At 41.1% G+C, this 23,328-nt stretch overlaps 1 protein-coding gene across 2 annotated transcripts; it reads left to right on the top strand.

Moving 5' to 3' along the window:
* The first annotated feature begins 149 nt into the window (after positions 1-149).
* LOC134348882 (uncharacterized) lies at positions 150-23,211 on the top strand. 2 transcript variants are annotated; one of them, XM_063052667.1, is made up of 5 exons: positions 150-375; positions 1,916-2,454; positions 14,683-14,841; positions 20,285-20,415; positions 20,940-23,211. In XM_063052667.1, exons 1-5 carry the CDS (start codon positions 324-326, stop codon positions 20,956-20,958), a joined length of 900 nt encoding a protein of 299 aa, XP_062908737.1. In that variant the 5' UTR covers positions 150-323; the 3' UTR covers positions 20,959-23,211. The 2 variants fall into 2 exon arrangements, with proteins under 2 accessions (XP_062908737.1, XP_062908739.1); XM_063052669.1 differs by lacking the exon at positions 20,285-20,415.
* Positions 23,212-23,328: the final 117 nt, after the last annotated feature.

The following is a 23,328-nucleotide window of genomic DNA, read 5'->3' on the forward strand; positions in this document are numbered from 1 at the left end:
AATATGTCACTTGACCACTTAGAGAATGCAAGCACCTTTTGCATTCTTCTGCAATCCTCGCTGCTCATTTCATGACCTACACCTCGCAATGCTATAAATAGGCTGTATCTTCAGATTCAAACCAGTTCCTGTTCCTTATCTCAGTTCAGTTAAACGTGCTTTCTTGATGTTCCTCTGCTCAAAACACTTTAAAGATTTACATTTCTGAATGAGAAAAAGGTACCTCTGAAAGGTATTCTTTGAATCTTTCCCCCTTCTGAACCGATCTGAAGTCATCACGAGAAGGAGGTGATTTGCGACTTATAAGAGAAAGCTCTTCTAAAATGTCATTTGGGAAAAAGAAGCAAATCTTCTCGCTGCTAAAGTGGAGAAAAGGTAACATTATACTAATTTTTAATTGAATATGTTTGAGTATTTTTCTGCTGTTGTTAGTTCATTTGCAGAGTTTAAAGGAGCACTCCTTCACGAGCAAAACCCCTGCAATGTGAGTGGGGAGGGCAATCTCTAATGCGGTTCAGCAGTTGTGATCAACATGATATGGTTTAGAATGCCAACCTAACCTACTGCCTTACTATTTAAAACATTGTTCCTGTGTGGAATCCTACTTGCAACCTGCTTAAATATTCAACAGCCAGCTGTGTTTGTAAAAGATGGTCAGAATAATCAATGCTCAGTAGCAGGTGCACTGTACAGGAAATCTTTCAAAGCCTTTCGAACTTGAGCCCCAAATCTATATATGACAGGTTACAGTAACTATTATAAATCCAAAATAAATGAGAAACTTTTGAAAAAGCTCAGGCTGTATATGGAAAGAAAAAAGTACTTAATAGATTAATCTTTTGTCAGGCAATGACTGAATTACCTTGGGACATTCTGAAATTGTGGAAGTTAGTATAAACATGATATGGGTGGGAGAGAGTGACAGTTTTCTTGTACATTAACTTTGTTTATTGGCAGATGCATAGAAAGCAAAGGGCAGAAAGTCTCTGGTCTGTTCTGTGAGGACTGTAACACTTTCCATCAAAATATAATACAAAGCATTTCCTTCACACATGTGGGGTTTTGTTGCATATCCCAAAAAAGACGTATGGGTTAAGCTTAGTAAGTTGTGGGCACTTAGTCGCTGGAAGCATGGCAACACTTACAGGCTGTTCCCTGCATGTCCTCAGGCTGTTAGTCGTTGACGCAAAATGATGTACTGCACTGTAACAAATAAAGCTAATCTTTAATCTTTTCTATTTAACCCTTCTTTCTTTCTGTAAATCAGAATGTAGGAAGTTGAACCCAAACATGTGAATTTCAGCATAATTTATATAAGTAAGATTTGTAGCTATTCAATGAGTGCGAGTGACCTGAACCCCCCCCCCCCCCCACCACCCACCAATCCCCAACACACACACACACACACACACACACACACACACACACACACACACACACACACACACAAGGCAATGTTTCATCAAGGTATGACGGTCAGGAAATTATGCTTTCCTTGAGCAAAGTTATAAAACTGTAACAACTTAATTGTTCGGTTTTAACAACCTGATGGCTATCGCCCCTCGTCACTTGCTGCAAGGTTTTCACCTGAAAGTTTAATAATTCCCCCGGCCCATCCTTCTCCCCTCCCCCACAAATGCTGCTCAACCTACAGAGATTGCTTTGTGGCAACCTGATTGTTCGAATTACTTAGCTCAGTACTGAGAGTCACATGGAAACCTGTAGATGCTTAAATCTGAAAGAAAAACAGAAAATGCTGAATGAATTTAGTCATTCAGCTAGCACGTGTGGAATGAGAAACCAATTAACAGTCCTCATATAGTCACACCTCACTGAAACACTTGCACAATCGTCCGTCAAGGCTGCTCCTCTAATTTTTTTCGGCATATATCTTATGCAAACAATTTTGTTTCAGGCAAGAAACAGAAAAATGAAAAACAGCAAAATAAGGTTCCAGACGATCTAGACTGTGGTTCCAATCAGTTTAAACAAGAACCTTCATTGTTTGGGAAAAGCCGATCAGAAGATTCAGGTCTGGATTTATCAAACTCCAGTTGTCTTTATCTGAAGAGAGTGTCCTCTGATACACGAGAGAACAATTCCATCCACAGCAGACACACATCAAACAGCTCCAGCCTCTACTCGTACCTGTCCTGTGACAGTAGGCCAGGACTCTTCCCAAGATCTTTCAGCTTTGCTGCTCTCTCGGGCACAGAGAATGAAGCTAAAGCAATAGAATCACCAATGGAGGACAATGTATTTGGGCTGAATAATATCACACAAACGCTGAACGTATCATATAACCTGGAAGAGCTGACAGAACTCACAAAGTCTGATCTTACTGTCTCAGCTGTTTCCAAGAATGTGACTGAAAAAGACAAAGAAAATGGTCATGAAATAATCGCTAACAACTGGCGCCATACACAGCTCAGGGAAAACAGTATGGAAAATAAGGTTAGTCAAAAAAGTTACAATGATTTATCTTGTTAATATTTTTTTCTTCGTATTTGTTGCAGCGTCTGAATTTGGAGATAATTGTAATACAACACTTCCTCTAGTTTTGGTGTCTTTTGTCAGTGTCAAGTGCTCCTGGTTCATGCCAAGGGAAGATTGCTCAGTATTGTCCTTACAAATGTTTCAAAACTTGAACCTCATTTCAAAAGAATCAATAACGAATGGAGGCAAAAGCACAATCTATGAATCAGCATCATTGTATGAAATCAAAAACTTCACGCCTACAGGAAATGACTCTGCCTTGAGTCACTTCAGTTCTACTGGCTAGTGGATCACCAAGAGAGTGAAGATCCAATTGCCATAGCCCATACCTGAACCAATAGCGGGGGCAGGAAGGGGTGTTACAGAGATGAGATATAGTTTCTGCTGTACACTTATCTAAACTAACATCAAGGAGCAGACTCGATGGGCCAAATGGCCTAAATCTGCTTCTCTTTCTTATGGTATGGTCTAACTCATTAATTCCAAATGTAAATTAGCAACTCTTGGGCAATTCAGCAAAGAGGATAGCTTCCTCCAAGATACAGTCCTATCTCAGAGGAAATCACGTGCAATAAGGGAGAAAGTGCGACTGTATGTTGGCAGATAGAGTAAAACGGGGAAATAGAGTAAGTAGACCAATAATAATACAGAAATGGCTGGAAGAATTCCACAGGTCAGGCAGCATCTGCAGAAGGGAATAAACAGTCAACGTTTCAGGCTGAGGGCCTTCATTAGGACTGAAAAGGAAGAGGGAAGAAGCCAGGATATGAAGGTGGGTGGGGAGGAGTGCAAGCTGGCAGGTGTTAAGTCAAACCAGGCAAGGGAGAAGGTGTGTGGGTGGGGGAGGAGAAGGAAGTGAGAAGCTGAGCAGTGATAGTTAAATAGGTGAAGGACTAAAGAAGAAGGAATCTGATAGAAGAGGAGAGTGTTCCGTAGGAAAAAGGGAAGGGAGAAGGGCACCAGAGGGATGTGATGGGCAAGGTAGGAGAAGGGAAAGGGTGAGAGGAGAGTGGAAAAAGAGAGAAGGGTGAATTGGGAGAAATCACTGGAAGTAGGAGAAGTCGATGCCCCTTTCCCCTCACCTTTTCATTCTGTTTTCTTCCTTTTTCTTTGCAGTCCTGATGAAAGGTCTCAGCCTGAAATGTTAACTGTTTACTCCCCTCCATAGATGCTGCCTGACCAGCTGAGTTCCTCCAGCATTTTTTGTGTTGCTCTGGACCTCCGTCATCTGCAAAGTTTCTTCTGTTTAGGTAGTTCCATCAGCACCGGTCCTACCCAACAAACACTAGTCAATGAATATGTTAAGGAGGAAAGCTAGATTGTCAGCCAAGGAACTGTGGAGCAGGAGGCAATCTAATGAAGGGAAAGAGGAATAGAAAGGTTGTAATCAAAGAGAATTTGATAACCAGAAAGTCAGAAATTTTTATAGATGGGTGCAGTCTAGGAAAAAGTGTTGACAGCATAAGTTTAGTTGATACTTCAGATCAATTTGAAAGGGGATCCGGGAAAAAAGAGGGTGAAGATCCAATTGCCATGGCCCAAGCCTGAGCCAATAGCATTGAGGGGAATGGGAGTTACAGAAGATGAGCTATATATCCTGCTGTAACCATATCTAAACTAAATTCAAGTATGTGATTGATCTCAGAAATGCTCTGGGCCATAACTTAGATGTCATGGAATGCAAGGACATACTGAAAACACAAACCCAGCTCTAGTCTGTTAGGTGGATACGGTGTGGGGGTAATTGGATCATTGTTGGCATTAAACTACGTTTTGCATGCCATCCATACAGATCTTTCCAAAACATAAGTACTTTGAGGTGCCACAAAAGAAAAAGCAGCAACAGATACAGAACATAGTATTACAGGTAGAGAAAAAGTGCAGTGCAGGTAGATGAATAAGTTGCGAGGGCCATGATGAGGTAGAGTGAGAGATCAAGAGTTCATATGTATTGTACAAGAGGTCTGTTCAAGAGTGGGGTAGAAGCTGTCCTTGACATTTAAAAACTTTTCTATCTTCTGCCTGGTAGATGGGGGCAGAAGAGAGAACGACCACGGTGGAAGGAGTATTTGGTTATGTTGGCTGCTTTTCAAGGCAGTGGGCAATAGTCAATGGGCAGAGATAATGAATGGGAGGTTGGTTTTTATGATGGACTGAACTATGCCCATGATTCTGCAATTTTATGTGGTCTTGGTTGCGTAGCTGCCATACCAAGCTCTAATACATCCAGAAAGAATACTTTCTATAGTACATCTTTAGATGATTGTAGTGGTCGGTCCAAACTAATAGGTAAAGAGTAGCATAAATAATAAAATTAGGAAAAAGTAGAAAAAATGACTTATAAATGAGGTGTATAGAATAATTAATAAAATTCAAACTGAATTGTCAGTACAGCAATATGCACAATCTGAAATTTGCCTATAAATGGAGAACTAGAGGTAATAATTCGTGGCAATAAGTTGTATACAGAAAGGATAATTGAAACACCCCTCAGTAAAGAACAATGCAGGCATGTATAAATAATAGCCTGCTTTGCGCTGGATGAACATCTGATGTTCAGCTGTTTCCAGGTAAGTAAGCCGGTGACTAGCTGTGAGTCTAGCATATGCTGAGTGTGAGATGCTAATAGGCTCCATGTGCAATCCAGCAGTGAAACCAGATTGTGCTGGGGTTCTCAGCTTTTGATCCTCTGCCAGCTAGACTTGGCAAAGTATGTTCCTTTCCCACCTGGAGTTCAGGAGAATAAAAGGTATTATTTAAAAAATTATTTCAATGTTTCTAATTACCTCTGAATGGTTTGAGTGTTCTTTAAGTATTTCTTTTTTACATTGCTATTTTAATTACTTAGCACAACCATGAAGTTTTTTAAACTTGTCTTTGAATATTAAACATTTAAAAAGTGTTTCAAATCTTGACAGTTTTAACAAAAGTTAATGTTTTCTCCTGGGCATGCCTGCTCGCTGTCGAGTCCACACCATGTGTCCTGGGGTAGTTCAGTCTAATTGACCCTCACATTTACCCCATGCAAATATGAACAAGTGGGCATCTTAGGCTGTGGGTCAGAGCTAAAATTGATTCAGCCTAAAGTTTCCACAAAAGATAAAGAAAATATAATCTGAATTATTTATTATTGTTACATTTACAAGACACATTAAGCAATTCGTCCTGCATACTGTTCATACAGATCAAATCATTACTTGGTGCATTGAGGTAGAACAAGGTAAAATAATAACAGAATGCAAAATAAAGAGTAACATGCAGTGCAGGAAGACAATGAGGTGCAAGATCATAACAAGGTAGACTGTGAGGTCAAAGGTCCATCTTGTTGTACTAGGGAACCATTCAATTGCCTTACAACAGTGGGATAGCTGTTGCTATCCCTTGAGCCTGGTGGTATGTATATAAATATAGAAGGTAGCTGTAAATTGACACAATATGTTGGCAGCAGAAAAATGGGACCCAAGTGGCAGGAAGATTGAAATGGAATCCATATTATGGATACTACATGGATGTATTATTCATGAACAGTCACATTACTGTATTGATAATCAGTTCCATGAAATGATTACAAAATTATAAAACATGGAACTTTGATTGTCTTTAATGTCTCTCTCAAAGCTAATATAATGGAGTGGAGGAAGAACCAAAACTTGATGGGATAAGAATATAACATGGGAAGATAAATTAGATAAAATTATCAAGGGAACAGCAATGGAGAAATAATTTAAACAGTGATTACCATAGTAGTTCAGAAGTATGTTTTACTGAGTTCAAGAACAAACTTGTGAGTGATTAAAGAAATCTGGGTAATGTTAAATTGGAAACTGAAAGAAAACGTCCACCTTATTTATACAAGCAACACACACAAAATGGTGGAGGAATGCAGCAGGCCAGGCAGCATCTATGGAAAAGAATAAACGGTCGACGTTTCGATCCAATACCCTTCATCAGGACTGGTGAAAAGATTAGAAGTTAGAGAAAGAAGGTGGGGGGGTGATGGGGAAGGGAGGAAGAAGAACAAGGTGATAGGTGATATGTGAAACTGGGAGAGGAGGAGGGGTGAAGTTATGAGCTGGTAAGCTGATAGCTGAAAGAGATAAAGGGCTGGAGAAAGAGGAATCTAATAGAAGAGAACAGAAGGCCATGGAAGAAAGGGAACGGAGAGGAGCATTAGAGGGAGGTGATGGACAGGTAAGGAGATGAGGTGAGAGAGGGAAATGGGAATGGGAATGGTGAAGGGGCAAGTTCAAGAAATCAATGTTCATAGATTAAACATTAAAATAAAATAAGTGAAAATGGGCAGAGCTAGAAATTCTCATTCCTATCAGTAAGGTTGTTGCTCTTGGCTAAGACCTGCTAACAAAGCTTTGGATGAGTAAATTCAGTAGTACTCTCCTGGGGATGGCTAACATCGCCCATGATAAAGCGAAGTGCACCAACAAATGTACTGGTGTTCTGTTGGTCAGCACATCCTAGATTTATGACAGGGCCTACAGTTGATTGCCAGTTCGGTGTAATATTTACCAAGGAATCTAGAAAACACAATGACAATAAAAGAACAGATCAAAGAGGAGATATATAAAATAGTAAACACGAGGAAATCTGCAGATGCTGGAAATTCAAGCAACACACACAAAAACTGCTGGTGAAAGCAGCAGGCCAGACAGCATCTATAGGAAGAGGTACAGTCAACGTTTCAGGCCGAGACCCTTTGTCAGGATTAACTGAAGGAAGAGTTAGTAAGAGATTTGAAAGTGGGAGGGGGAGGGGGAGATCGAAAATGATAGGAGAAGATAGGAGGGGGAGGGATGGAGCCAAGAGCTGCAAAGTTGATTGGCAAAAGGGATACAAGGCTGGAGAAGGAAGAGGATCATAGGATGGGAGGCCCAGGGAAAAAGAAAGGGGGAGGGGAGCATCAGAGGAAGATGGTGAGCAGGCAAGGAGTTGTTGTGAGAGGGACAGAGAGAGAGAGAGAGAGAGAGAGAGAAAAGGAAAACAACAAATTAATAAATACATACATACATAAATAAATAAGGGATGGGGTAAGAATGGGAGGAGGGGCATTAACGGAAGTTAGAGAAGTAAATGTTCATGCCATCAGGTTGGAGGCTACCCAGATGAAATATAAGGTGTTGTTCCTCCAACCTGAGTGTGGCTTCATCTTTACAGTAGAGGAGGCCGTGGATAGACATGTCAGAATGGGAATGGGATGTGGAATTAAAATGTGTGGCCACTGTGAAATCCTGCTTTCTCTGGCGGACAGAGCATAGGTGTCCAGTGAAATGGTCTCCCAGTCTGCGTCGGGTCTCACCAATATATAGAAGGCCGCACCGGGAGCACCGGACGCAGTATATCACCCCAGCCGACTCACAGGTGAAGTGTTGCCTCAACTGGAAGGACTGTCTGGGGCCCTGAATGGTGGTGAGGGAGGAAGTGTAAGGGCATGTGTAGCACTTGTTCCACTTACAAGGATAAGTGCCGGGAGGGAGATCAGTGGGAAGGGATGGGGTGGGAGCGCAAATGGACAAGGGAGTCGTGTAGGGAGCGATCCCTGCAGAAAGCAGAAAGGGTAGGGGAGGGAAAGATGTGCTTGGTGGTGGGATCCGCAAGATCCACAAACCCGCCTGTCCAGGTAGACCCATTGTCTCAGCTTGCTCCTCCCCCTCCGAACTCATTTTTGCATACCTCGACACTGTTTTATCCCCCCTTGTTCAATTCCTTCCCACTTATGTTCATGACACTTCTCACACTCTGTATTTTTTCCAATGATTTTAAGTTCCCTGGCCCCACCGCCTTATTTTCACCATGGACGTCCAGTCTCTATATAGCTCCATCCCCCACCAGGAAGATCTCAAAGCTCTCTGCTTCTTTTTGGATTCCAGACCTAACCAGCTCCCCTCTGCCACCACTCTACTCCGTCTAGCGGAATTAGTCCTTACTCTAAATAATTTCTCCGTTAGCTCCTCCCACTTCCTCCAAACTAAAGGTGAGACCTGACGCAGACTGGGAGACTGTTTCGCTGAACACCTATGCTCTGTCTGCCAGAGAAAACAAGATCTCCCAGTGGCCACACATTTTAATTCCATGTCCCATTCCCATTCTGACATGTCTATCCATGGCCTCCTCTACTGTCAAGATGAAGCCACACTCAGGTTGGAGGAACAACACTTTATATTCCGTCTGGGTAGCCTCCAACCTGATGGCATGAACATTGACTTCTCTAACTTCCGTTAATGCCCCACCTCCCCTTTGTACCCCATCCCTGATTTATTTATTTCCCTTTTTCCCCACTCTTTTTTTTCCCTCTGTCCCTGTCACTATACTCCTTGCCCATCCTCTCTGCTCCCCCCCCTTTCTTTCTCCCTCCCTAGGCCTCGAGTCCCATGAACCTCTCCCTTCTCCAGCCTGGTATTCTTTTTGCCAATCAGCTTTCCAGTTCTTAGCTCCATCCCTCCCCCTCCTGTCTTCTCCTATCATTTCGGATCTCCCCCTTACCCTCCTGCTTTCAAATCTCTTACTATCTCTTCTTTCAGTTAGTCCTGACGAAGGGTCTTGGCCCGAAACGTTGACTGTACCTCTTCCTAGAGAGGCTGCCCGGCCTGCTGCGTTCACCAGCAGTTTTTGTATGTAATAGTTAAAATAGTATTGTGAGTTGGACCTTTTATCCAAGAAAGGATATGCTGGCATTTTGGAGGGTTCAGAGGGAGTGCACGAGAATGATCCCAGGAATGAAAGGGTTAATGAATGAGGAGAATTTGATGGCTCTGGGCCTGTATATGCTGGACTGAAAATGAGGGGGGATATAATTGAAACCAGTCGAATATTGAAATATGTAGAAAGAGTTGCCATCGGAAAGGATGTTTCTTCTCATTGGTGTGTCTACGGCCAGAGAACACAGCCCCAAAATACAAAGGACGTCCCTTTTGAACAGAGATGAGGAGGAATTTCTTTTGCTAAAGGGTGGTGAATCTGTGGAATTTATTGCCACAGACGGCTGCAGAGACCATGTCACTGAGTATATTTAAAGCAGAGGTTGATAGGTTCTTGATTAGTAAGAACATCAAAGTTTATGGGTAGAAGGCAGAAACATAGGATTGAGAGGGATAATAAATCAGCCATGATGGAGTGACGCAGACTCGATGGGCTCAGTGGCCTAAATCTGGTCCTATGTCAAATGTTCTTATGGTCTTAAAATAGAAAGAGGAATATAATTAATTACCTATTGAAATAATGTTGGAGAAGCAAAATGTTTGGTGTCTAGAAGAAGCAGCTCTGAGGAATAATGCGGTAAGGGTCTTTGGTAGACAGATGCAATTTCACTTCTGGGACGGCTGGCGTCAGAACTGTGGGATGAAAATAATAAATCCTATCAGGAATTTATGCAAAATTCTTCAGCTATGAGTGGTAGGAATGTGAAATACTACCACAGGGTGTGGTTTGGCCGCATACCCCAGGTGCATTCAAAGGAAAGCTAGATAGCACATAAGTGAAGAAAGAATAGAAGGATATTCTGATAAGATTAGGTCAAGAGGTTGAGACTCATGGAGCATAAACCTCGTCATTGATCAGCTGGGTAAAGTTGCTGCTTCTGTCCTATGGGCTCAATGTAACTTGATGACCTGGCACCAGCTAACACTTCAATTAATAACAGCATCCATTGTCTTGGGTCTTGTTATGTGATACAGCCAATTAAGTATTAACTTATCACCAATTAGCATCGATTCATGAGCACTATTGTGGAGTAGATATACATTCCTAAGAGCTTACCATGATGTTAGTTGGCAAGAAAAAGTGAAAACTGATTGACAAACAATAGTTACTTAACAAAGGACAATTTAACTAATGGAAATTTAGACCAGAAGGGAAGGAGAAAGAGGGTAATTTAACCAATTATTTTGCTGAAAGCTAAGATTTGCAGTAGGAATGGCAGGTGGATGAAAGAGCAAAGTTATGTGTTATCATAAGTCATAGGAACAGAATTATGCCATTTGGTCCATTGAATCTGCTATGAGCTTCTGATTTTACATTCAGTATTGAATGGGTTATCATTGAATACCAGATCTACATAATTCAGTTTTTGGTCCAAATACTTTGCTACTTGGGTTATCAGTAATGTTCTAAACCACTTCCAGTTTAGTTTAGAAAATACAGTAGAACATTGTTCTAAAAGCGGCTGATGTTGGAAATTTGAAACAAACAGATAATTCTGGAAGCACTCTGAATGTCAGGCAGATCTAAAGTGGGACAAACACAAAATGTTATGGATTAATGACCTGAAGATCTTTGGACATTTTTCAATTTTAATGCATTGTATTTTCATCATGAAATTTCAGCAAAATCCTGTAAACTATTTTTCTCATTTACACCAGCAGTATATCAGAATATCTTTTTAAATTACTTGTTGGTCATTTCGAAGCAGAAACCCTGTTTAATTTCTGTCCTCACTCCTACCTGAGGTCTGTTGTTAAACAGATAAATCAACAAAGTCAATCCCAGAGGAGTCCCATTGCAATTTGACTTCCTATAACTATTCCGACATGTTGGTCCATGACCTCTTCTACTGCCACAATGAAGCCACACTCAGACTGGAGGAACAACAATTCATATCTGTCTGAGTAGCTTTCAATTTGATAGCATGGACATCGATTTCTCTAACTTCTCCCACCCCCCCCACCTTCTTTTTCTCCATTCCACATTCTGACTCCCCTCTCAGTGTCTTTGTTCTCCTCACCTGCCCATGCGCCTCCCTCAGGTGCCCCTCCTCCTTTCCATTCTCCCATGGTCCACTGTCCTGTCCTATTAGATTCTTTCTTCTTTAGCCCTTACCTCTTTCACCTATCACCCTCAAGCTTCTTTCTTCATTCCCCCCTCCCAACCCACCCACTCCTCCCCCCTTCACCCGGACCTTGCACTCCTTCCCCTCCCTACACCTTCTCATTCTGGTTTCTAACCACTTCCTTTCCACTCCTGATGAGGATCACGGCCTGAAATGTCAATTGTTTCTTCTCCTCCGCAGATGCTGCCTGACCTGCTGAGTTCCTCCAGCAGCTTGTATGTGTTCCTCAGGAATTCCAGATTCTGCAGCATCTCTTGTGTTTATAATCAACAAAAACAATATGAGCGTGGATCTCCTGAACATGATGTGGCATTGCAACTTCACCATGACTGACAATTGTAATTAGCCAACACACAAAATGCTGTGGGACCTTAGGAGGTCAGGCAGCATCTATGGAGGGGAAGAAACAATTGGCATTTCAGGCCGGGGCCTTCATGTTTTGGGCCAAGACTCTGTCAGGACTGGTATTGGTCTATCAGCTCACCTTCCTGCATACTTTCTTTTTACATGATTATCAATCGACTCAGCATGCAATAATCTTTTAGGAAAACTGTGCCTTGCATAACATCTCAGCAAATATTTTTCATTTATAACTGGCTTTTGCCAAGCAGAAAAACACAAGGAAAGGGAACAAATCTTTTAAGCCTGCACGATCACTGCTCATTTCCTGCCTTACCTGTTTATTGCCCTAATTCATTGATATTTTTAGAAATGTCCTGAAATATACGAATTTTACTGCTGAATAAACTCAGTGATTGCAGAATCCACAGCTCATAGCAATGAAGAATTCGAAACATTCACAACCCTTAAATCAAATAATCTCTCATACTATCAGTCTCAATTGACAATACTTATCCAGAGACAACACCCTCTGTTTCTAGACTCTCCACTTAGAAGATTTGGTCTTTCAGTGGTTATCTTGTCAATCTGTCTCAGAACCTTGTACATCTCCTTCCTCTGCGGTCTGATGAGGAGGTGCCAATATTCTCACCTCAGAAATCAACCTGGTGAATTCATTGTGCAACGATTCAAAAGTAAGAATATCTTTCCCTGGATCGAGAGACCAGAATAGTACGTATTAACCCAGGTGTGGTTTTGGCATGCTGTTTCATTTAGAAAGCTTTGCTTTTCCTGTTTATAGTTGCTTTCTTGTTCCTGTCATTGTTAACTTGGGTATTACAAGCACTGCCACACTTCCTTTGTGAAAACGAGAGGAACCTTCCTGTGGCCGATGAGCTGTGACTCAGCTCAGCGGCTTGCTCTTGGGACTGGGCCTGCACTTTCTTGAGATTGGCCCAAGGGAGCAGAGGCTTTGAGTAGCCCTCCCAAGTACAAAAGGAAGGCCCTGGAATGAGCCTGAGATTATTTGCTTTCAAAGCGTTCATTGAACTTGAATGTTTGTGGTGTGTATAACCATTCAAGGACACTCAAAATTTAAAGCAATAAAATACTATTAAATATTTATTAGAATGTCAGCAAATTAAAACAATAAAGACGTTTAAAGATTTAAGAATGGTCAGGTGTATGCCAGTTATATTAATTAAATCGGAAGATATATGAGACACAAGAGACTGCAGATGCTGGAATCTGAGGAACTCAGTGAGTTGATCAGCATCTGTGAGAGAAAAGGAATTGTAATGGTCCTGATTTGGGTGGCAGGGTGGAGATATGTCTCTACCAAAGGAAGTGTAAGATGTTCTTTTCCTCCCCAGCCTGCAGGTCACCCTTACGCAAGGCATAACACCTGCTTAGCCCCCTGATCGTGGTCAAGTGAAGCCATGGGAGCAGGTGGTGGATGGCCACATGAGCAGCTGGTGCAGATCACAAGTCTTGGTTATGCGACCTCTGATGCCAGGCAGAAAATCGCTGAAGAGTATTGATTATAGGTCTTGTAAAGACTCTGCCCAGAAGGCAGCAATTGCTAGCCACTTCTGTAGAAAACTTTGCCAAGAACTATCATGGTCATGGATAGACTACATCTTATGACATGGTGCATGATGCAATGTCTGCAGCCAGTTCTTACAGTGAGGTGAATGGGGGACATATTTCTAGCATTAGTGTTAGTAAACATAATAGATTGTTTTCTGGGATTGTCTTTTGCTGAGTGAAAGATAAGGGCACTGTGACAATGTGGTTGCTTGTGCAATCACTTTACAAGGTGATTTGCCAGTGATCACAGATTGGGGTTCAATTCCTGACACGCTCTGTAAGGAGCTTGTATGTTCTCCCTGTGACTGCATGGCTTTTCCCTGTTTGCTCCAGTTTCCTCCAACATTCCAAAGACATATGGGTTAGGGTTAGGGTTAGGGTTAGGTGGGCATGCTGCGTTGGTGTTGGAAGCATGGCAACACTTGAAGGCTGCCCCCAGTACCTTCATCACTGATTTGATTTGATACCAACAATGCCATTTCTCTGTATGTTTCAATGTACAAGGGGTGATTGATAAGTTTGTGGCCTAAGGTAGAAGGATTCAATTTTAGAAAATCTAGCACATTTATTTTTCCTACGTTTACACACTTAGTCCAGCGGTAGTGGAGCATATGGATCCCTTCTTTGTAGAAGTCGGCGTCTTGGACCTCCAGAAGTGGTCCACAGCAGGGGTGATTGATAAGTTCGCGCCCTAAAGTAGAAGGAGATGAGGAGAAACTTCAAAACTTTCTGCATTTTCACTCAAAGAGTTGAACTGCACATGCATCTCCTTCTAACTTAGGCCACAACCTTATCAATCACCCCTGCCGTGGACCACCTGGAAGTCCAAGACGCTCTCATTACATGCACGTGCAGTTCAACTCTTTGAGTGATAATGCAGAAAGTTTGAAGTTAATAACATCTCCTTCTACCTTAGGCCACAAACCTATCAATCACCCCTGTTGTGGACCACTTCTACAAAGAAGGATCCGTATCCTCCACGACTGCTGAACTAAGTGTGTACATGTAGGAGGGGACTATGTTGAAAAGTAAATGTGCTAGGTTTTCTAAAATTGACTGCTTCTACCTTAGGCCACGAATTTATTAATCACCGCTGGTACATGTGGCAAATAAAGCTAATCTTATAAATCTGACTTGCAACTGCACTTGAGAGTTCTGGGATGATTTGGCAGTTCCAAAAGGTTCTTCTAGCATTTGGCCCATTGTTTCTGCTTTTTCATTTCTCCCACGAAGGAGTATAACCTCACGAATTCCCACATCATATAGTATCTGCCCCTTTCTCAGACCCATTTTCACCTAATGATGTCATCTTTCAGGCTTATGTGACTCGCAATTCAGGTGATCAGCAATCAACATCATGTAGCTCAAATGTTGTTGCAGCAGTTACGCAGCAGTAGAATGAAAGAATTCTTCTATTTCAGATTATGTCCAGTGGTATCAGCAATCAAATGCGAATAGGAATGCTGTATAGGCTCTGTAGTTTGATGGAAAAGATTACTGAGCTTGAAAGGGATCGACTGGAGCTTCAGAGGAGAAACCAGGAACTCAAGGACCAACTAACTCAAAGTCAACAGGCACAAGTAAGTTAAAGATAGTCCCTTCATTAAGTAATTTTTTTTTTAATTTTATTTTTATTTGGATAAGGAGTTCACAATTATCATGTACTTTTTTCATATAACCTTTTCCATTTTTTTATATGTATAAAACTACAATTATTTATACATTCTTAAGTACACATTGAGATGATACAAAAGCAAAATAAACATTTAAATAGATAATTATGTACTGTGGTAAATCTAACCTATTAGGCTAAGTAATGAAATTAGTTGTTAAGAAAAATGGTAATAATAGTTTCCATATAACCCTTCTGGACCATTTCCACTGGTCCAAAATGTTGCATACAAGTCTATACTATATACCAACCATTGTAGGTATTTATATCCCAATTTGTTCGTGCTTGTTCCTGCCCGCAGACATAATTATCCAATCCCTATGTACTTATTTACTTAATTTTTTCATTTTTTTTTATCCCTTTCCCAAATCTTTCCCTTTGCTTGTGATAATTCTCTATTTTCCTTTCCTGCCCCAAGTATGCAGGGTCTCAGGTGAAATACAAGTCAGAATTATTCAATGAAGAGAGTTTGACTGAATATGTTGGAAATAGGGAAGTACAATTACGTCTCATAGCGCCAGATCAGTATGGTAGCATAGCATTCAATGCAATCACCCTACAGCACTAGCGATCACCGATTGGGGTTCAATTCCTGCCACTGTCTTAAGGAGTGTTCTCCCTGTGACTGTGTGGGTTTCCTCTGAGTGCTCTGGTTTCCTCCCACATTCTGAAGATGTATGATTAGGATTAATAGAGTTGTGGGCATGCATGCTGAGTAAGTTGTTAGGCTGATTGTTTACTGTACTTGGCTGATGGGAGAATCAAGGGGCTGTTAGTGGCCAAGTGTGAAAAAATAACTTACAGGTTAATAAGTTGGGGAGTGGGACTGATGGGATTAATCTGAGAGCCAGTGTGTATTTGATGGGCTGAATAGTCTTCATTGCTGTCAGAAAGAAAGTTGAAGAAAAATAGTGTAAAGATTTGACAGATGTAGCACGTGTGTGATAATAGACCCAATTGTCTGAACTGTATTAATTTGCTGCCTCTCCATCCATTTCTTCTTAAAAGTGGCAACTCATCAGTGCATACAGATTGAGTTGTGTGATATCTCCTCTGCTGCCCCATCTTTCACCGCATATACACTTGTGTTGCTGAGGTTTCCCTAACGAGCAGTAGTATTTCCAGTAGAACAGGAAATTAGAAATGCGTGCAATAAAGGAACAGCAGTTATAATGGATGACTTCAATCTACATATAGATTGGGTGAACCAAATTGGTAAGGGTGCTGAGGAACAGGATTTCTTGGAATGTATGCGGGATGCTTTTTTGAACCAACATGTCGAGGAACCAACTAGGGAGCAGGCTATTCTAGACTGGGTATTGAACAATGAGGAAGGGTGAATTAGCATTCTTGGCGTGAGAGGCCCCTTGGGTAAGAGTGACCATAATATGGTGGAATTCTTCATTAAGATGGAGAGTGACATAGTTAATTCAGAAACAAAGGTTCTGAATTTAAAGAAGGGTAACTTTGAAAGTATGAGACGTGAATTAGCTAAGATAGACTGGCAAATGACACTTAAAGGGTTGACAGTGGTTATGCAATGGCAAGCATTTAAAGATCGCATGGGTGGACTACAACAATTGTTCATCTCAGTTTGGCAAAAGAATAAATCAGGGAAGGTAGTCCATCCATGGCTGACAAGGGAAGTTAGGGATAGTATCAATTCCGAAGAAGAAGCATACAAATTAACCAGAAAAAGTGGCTCACCTGAGGACTGGGAGAAATTCAGAGTCCAGCAGAGGAGGACAAAGGGCTTAATTACGAAAGGGAAAAAAGATTGTGAGAGAAAACTGGCAGGGAACATAAAAACTGACTGTAAAAGCTTCTATAGATATGTGAAAAGAAAAAGATTGGTTAGGACAAATGTAGGCCCCCTACAGACAGAAACAGGTGAATTGATTATGGGGAGCAAGGACATGGCAGACCAATTGAATAACTACTTTGGTTCTGTCTTCACTAAGGAGGGCATAAATAATCTTCCGGAAATAGTAGGAGACAGAGGGTCCAATGAGATGGAGGAACTGAGGGAAATACATGTTAGTAGGGAAGTGGTGTTAGGTAAATTGAAGGGATTAAAGGCAGATAAATCCCCAGGGCCAGATGGTCTGCATCCCAGAGTGCTTAAGGAAGCACCCCAAGAAATAGTGGCTGCATTAGTGATAACTTTTAAAAACTCTTTAGATTCTGGACTAGTTCCCGAGGATTGGAGTGTGGCTAATGTAACCCCACTTTTAAAAAGAGAAGGAAGAGAGAAACTGGGGAATTATAGACCGGTTAGCCTAACATCGGTGGTGGAGAAACCACATTTGGAAAGTGGTAAAATCATCGGACAAAGTCAACATGGATTTGTGAAAGGAAAATCATGTCTGACGAATCTCATAGAATTTTTTGAGGATGTAACCAGTAGAGTGGATAGGGGAGAACCAGTGGATGTGGTATATTTGGATTTTCAAAAGGCTTTTGACAAGATCCCACACAGGAGATTAGTGTGCAAACTTAAAGCACACGGTGTTGGGGGTAAGGTATTGATGTGGATAGGGAATTGGTTGGCAGAGAGGAAGCAAAGAGTGGAAATAAACGGGACCTTTTCAGAATGGCAGGCAGTGACTAGTGGGGTACCGCAAGGCTCAGTGCTGGGACCCCAGTTGTTTACAATATATATTAATGACTTAGATGAGGGAATTAAATGCAGCATCTCCAAGTTTGCGGATGATATGAAGCTGGGCGGCAGTGTCAGCTGTGAGGAGGATGCTAAGAGGATGCAGGGTGACTTGGATAGGTTAGGTGAGTGGGCAAATTCATGGCAGATGCAATTTAATGTGGATAAATGTGAGGTTATCCACTTTGGTGGCAAAAACAGGAAAACAGATTATTATCTGAATGGTGGCCAATTAGGAAAAGGGGAGGTGCAACGAGACCTGGGTGTCATTATACACCAGTCATTGAAAGTGGGCATGCAGGTACAGCAGGCGATGAAAAAAGTGAATGGTATGCTGGCATTCATAGCAAGAGGATTCGAGTACAGGAGCAGGGAGGTACTACTGCAGTTGTACAAGGCCTTGGTGAGACCACACCTGGAGTATTGTGTGCAGTTTTGATCCCCTAATCTGAGGAAAGACATCCTTGCCATAGAGGGAGTTACAAACAAGGTTCACCAGATTGATTCCTGGGATGGCAGGACTTTCATATGATGAAAGACTGGATCGACTAGGCTTATACTCGTTGGAATTTAGAAGATTGAGGGGGGATCTTATTGAAACGTATAAAACCCTAAAGGGATTGGACAGGCTAGATGCAGGAAGATTGTTCCCGATGTTGGGGAAGTCCAGAATGAGGGGTCACAGATTGAGGATAAAGGGGAAACCTTTTAGGACCGAGATTAGGAAAAACTTCTTCACACAGAGAGTGGTGAATCTGTGGAATTCTCTGCCACAGGAAACAGTTGAAGCCAGTTCATTGGCTATATTTAAGAGGGAGTTAGATATGGCCCTTGTGGCTAAAGGGATCAGGGGGTATGGAGGGAAGGCTGGTACAGGGTTCTGAGTTGGATGATCAGCCATGATCGTACTGAATGGCGGTGCAGGCTCGAAGGGCCAAATGGCCTACTCCTGCACTTATTTTCTATGTTTCTCTGTTTCTATTTGTTGTACTGGTCCTGCTCAAAGTGTTATTTGGACCTGACATAGGTTGGATTAATAAGGCAAGAAATTAAATAAAATATTTAAGTTAAATAATTAGTGCATAGAACAAAAATTAGTGAGGTAATGTTCGTGACTTCATTGTCTGTTCCTAAAGCTGATGACAGAGGAGTGGAAGCTTTTTTTAAAACATTGAGAATGTGTCTTCAGACTCCTATATCTCCTCTCTGATGGTAGTAATGAGAGGTGAGCTGGGGGTCCTTTTTGAGGCATCAACTTTTGAAAGTGTCTTTGATGGTGGGGAGGCTGGTGCCCGAGATGGAGCTGGCTGAGTTTATAACCGTCTGCTGTGTAACCCTCTCACCAGGCTCATAAACAGACTTGGCTCGTTAGCTAACTCTGCTAATAGCCCCGTGACTCAGCAGTGAGAAGATCACTAGTCATAAACAATATACGTCTAGGGTTGGTATGATTTGGGGTTCAACCAAAGACGAATGTTGTGATGTTTCGATTAAAGGAACCTCGCTTTGAGCGAATGCTATGTAAATACTGCCCATACACAGTCATTGGTAGCCCAGAAATGACATGCCATACACCAAATGATAAAGAAAGTATATTTACCAAATTCTCAGTTTTAACGAACAGTTACTGGAAAGGAAAATAAAAATATAAGGGCCCATTACAGATAAACCAGTCCAATGTGCACATAAACGTTGGAGCTCATACTGGAGTAGTCATGGGTGCATCTCTTTACACATACGTTGGACCCACTGTTTGTGTGAAAGCACCCACCAAATCTTGTACTCCCCTCAAAGACCTTCTTGAACAAACTGGCTCTCTCTGTGGAGTATTGGCCCTTCCTCCTCAGAGCCATTCATTTGCATATTCACTTGCAATGGGGACTCTCCTTCCAACAGCATTCCATGGCATCTTCCTTTGTGCCCCACTCTACAGCTCCCATCAAAAGACCCCAAACCAGACTACTGTCCTTCAGAAAATTCTTCCCCACAGCTCTCTAGAACCTTCTCTCAAATTTCACAATCCTGATTGGCTGATGCACACTCCTAAGTTAGCTCCTTTTCTTTAGCCAAAACCAAACCACTCTTTCCAGCATGGCACACGGCTTTTACAGGAAACTGTTAATATAATCTACCTCACAGCATAGCAGTAGAGATCTTAACCAGGACACCGCAGCAGTGTTTTCCAATCCTGTGCGGTGGCCCCTCCATACCAGATGGTGATGCAACCAGTTAGGATGCTCTCCATTTCTACAGAAATTTGTCACAGCCTTCGGTGACACACCATATCTCCTCAAAATCATGATGAAATATAATCACTGGTGTGCCCTCTTTGTAACTGCTTCAATATGTTGGTTTCAGGAACATGAATCTGCAAACTTTTTCCCTCAATGAGAACTGGTGCATGCTTCCTCGAATTCCCCTTCCAGAAGTCTGTAATGAATTCCTTGGTCTTACTGACGTTGAGTCAGTGGAGAATTTCCTCAATGATAAAGGACCATAACATATAGCATACTTACTGAGTGAACTACTGGAAAGGTCAAACTATTCTGTTAATTAGATTGTTTGCTTTTAAAATAAAGCCAAATAACAGAATTGAATGCTTCTCAAGGAGAATGTTTAAACTGAATTGAACCGCTTATGAAAAAATATTCAGTAGAACCCATTGCAGTATATGTATCTCTTGGTGTTGTAGATTATATTTCTCAGTTGCTGTACCTGTGATGCAAGGGCTGGACTGAATACTTCTCCCACTGCAACACAACAGACCACTAGTGACATTGAAAATCTCTGCAACAGAGACAATGAGGACTCAAGAATCTTCAGGTACGCTTTGCAACTACTTCTTAAATTGAACCCAAAAGTGATCTATGATATATTGTCGCGATCTGACATTGAGCTTTCTCCAATGTGATGGATTATCAGCATGTAATGACTTGAGTGCATATTTTCCAGTGAAAGTGAACTCTCTTTCAATAACATCAGTTCAGCAATTACTATCCTGAAGACATTTGAGAACTTCCATTGGTCTTTTTCAAATTAGTGTCATGAGATTGTTATATCTCCCTGATGGAGCAAACAAGGTTTCAGTTTAACATCTTGTCAAAACATTAGGATTGAATATCCAATATTCTCTCATGGGTAGTAGATAGATTTTGAACTTAAGTCTCTAAAGTGGGACAATGAACTTTGGCTTTCATTACACAAAGGTTAATGTCCTATAGCCAGATAAGCACATGGAACTTCATTTATATACAGTATTTAAGATAAGCCAATATGTGTGTGTAAGTGCTTTATTAGAATTTTGTCTATTACTGATTCATTGTCAATGGAATTTTTGTACCTTTCAGAAGCCAGTGCCAGATTTGAGGTCATTCACTCCTGTCGCTAACTTTCACTCCGGAAGTACTGACTGTTGGATCGATTGATGAGTTACATCTGTGTGTTAGCAAAGTGTGAGCATCACATCTCCTCCTAGCAAGAGTGGACTTTACAATCAATCAGCTATTTCGTTCCAAACTCCAACACTGTTTTTGGTAACAATGTCTGGCCTGTGAACGGGAGTTGACTATTGAGTGAATTTTCTCTCCCCTGCCCAAATAACATTGTTATTACTATCCTACCTTGAGTAATCAAGTCAGCACACCGACAGTAGGCCTTTGTGAATTTCATCATGGACAATCACAGTTTTTCTTTACGCAGTCTTCATTGCCTGTGTAGGAATGTATGTGGGATGTGAAGAACTATCCTTCATGTACCAATGGTGTGATCAGACCTTGAGATATCCTGAGAATGTCACTGTTGATTTGACCATCCATCACAACACCAGTCCATCTAATTAACTTCATGGAACTAGTTGTAAGGCCAATAAAATGACATCACTTACTGAATTAGTGAGAATTGACCCAGGTCTAAGAGAAACCTGAGTTGAAAATAACACTTTTTTCTTGATAAATTTTGAATTATTACCTGAAAATGTTAACAACATCTAATCAAGTAGAGTGCTCTGTCAAAAGATGACTTGTCTTAAAGTCCCTTTATGATTTCTTTTGATATTCCTCTCAACATGTTGTAAATAATTACTACCTCATTTAATATCAAATTCAGAAGAATCTGACATGTATTTGAAATATCTGCACAATTATTTCTACTCATTTAATTCCTTCAGTCTTTTATACTTCACTGCCTGCAGAAGTAGAATTTTCTGCTATTATTCCATTGAAGCTCATAGTCATTAATTCAAATGGGACAGCAACAGGATCTGAACATCAAGAAATCAGCAATATGTCAATCTCACCAACAGAAAGTGTTAACCGCTAAATCTAATTCACCAGATCAGTGTCATATTTCTTGTTTATTCCATAACAATAGAAATGCAAAAATTCCTACTGACAAAGTCATTGCAAAATGCCCAGAATCATAGTAATGGTATGCAGTAAGAAAATTTAAATTGTAAATTTATAAAAGAACATTAATAATAACATACATTTAAAATGCTATAAATTAGAAAGATGAAACTATCAAATATTTCATCGCTGGTAAGATTTGTGTTAAATGTATGCACAGTGTCAACAGTAAACCATGAGATACAATGTTCTGCTAATGCTTTTTCTCCAAATGAGATATCCATTCTGGAAATTTCCACATGTCATTGTTGTAGCATGGATGAAATCACTGGAGAGATAGAGTCACTGGTAGATACAAAGCAGCTTCTTCATTTGACACAACAAGGTACAGCAGGCATCTTACAGACAGAGACGCTTTCGGTAGAAAGGTCTGCCAGCCCAATGTGGGCTTGATATTTATATGCTAAACACAAAAGGCAATCACTACTCACAAAGTTATAGATAATGCTTCCTTTTGAAGCTACATACAAAACATCACACCTTCTGACTTCATCCTTTCCTCCTGACGCCAACATTTGGTACTCACAGCCTTTAGGAATGCAAGTTAAATCCACAATATATTTATTTGGTACTTTACGTGCTAACATAGAGGACAATTCATATTTATAAATTATTGATAAAACTGTCTTCAAAACTACAGCATCTGGTCAAACTACGGCGTCAGCAGCGTCTGGTATTCACAGCTTTTAGGAAATGCATTGTTATGAACTCAATCCACGGTACTTTGACAAACAGAAGACCGGTGGTCAAAGTCATTTAAGTGTAAATGAATAATCTACCTAAGAACTCACTCTAACAGTCATGACCTGGTTAGGATTTCATTCAATAGCCTTCTGTAGAAGCAGTGTGTTCTGCTGGCAGTGTTTGGGTTACCATTAAAGATAAGGGGCTGTGATGTTCATGCTTAGGAATGTCATGTCATCCAACCAGGATGGTGGAATTGGGAGAAGGTTCAAGAGAATACTGGGTGGAAAGGTTTTGTGATGGACACTGAGGTGGGTCAAGGTCTTTATTCGGCAGGAGAATGGAGAGAGAAGAAGCTTGAGAGAACCATCCGTAAGATTCGATCCGATGGGAATGTGTGATGTCATGAGTCAAAGAGGGGAAAACCCACTGGTGATCTATGAATAGGAGTTGGCATCATGAGTGCATCAGACACATCAGCATTTGGAAGACTTGAGCTCCAACCCGTGCACATTTGACTGTTTTAATTATGATGAGCCCTCTTGTTTTTTTATGTTAACATTCATAAATATACTTTCTTTATAATTGTATGCCGCGTATGATCTGTTATTTCTTGCCAATAGGCAATTGCATGGGGCCAATACTTACA

This window comes from Mobula hypostoma, chromosome 7 (genome assembly GCF_963921235.1).
Source record: "Mobula hypostoma chromosome 7, sMobHyp1.1, whole genome shotgun sequence".
Lineage (NCBI taxonomy): Eukaryota > Metazoa > Chordata > Chondrichthyes > Myliobatiformes > Myliobatidae > Mobula > Mobula hypostoma.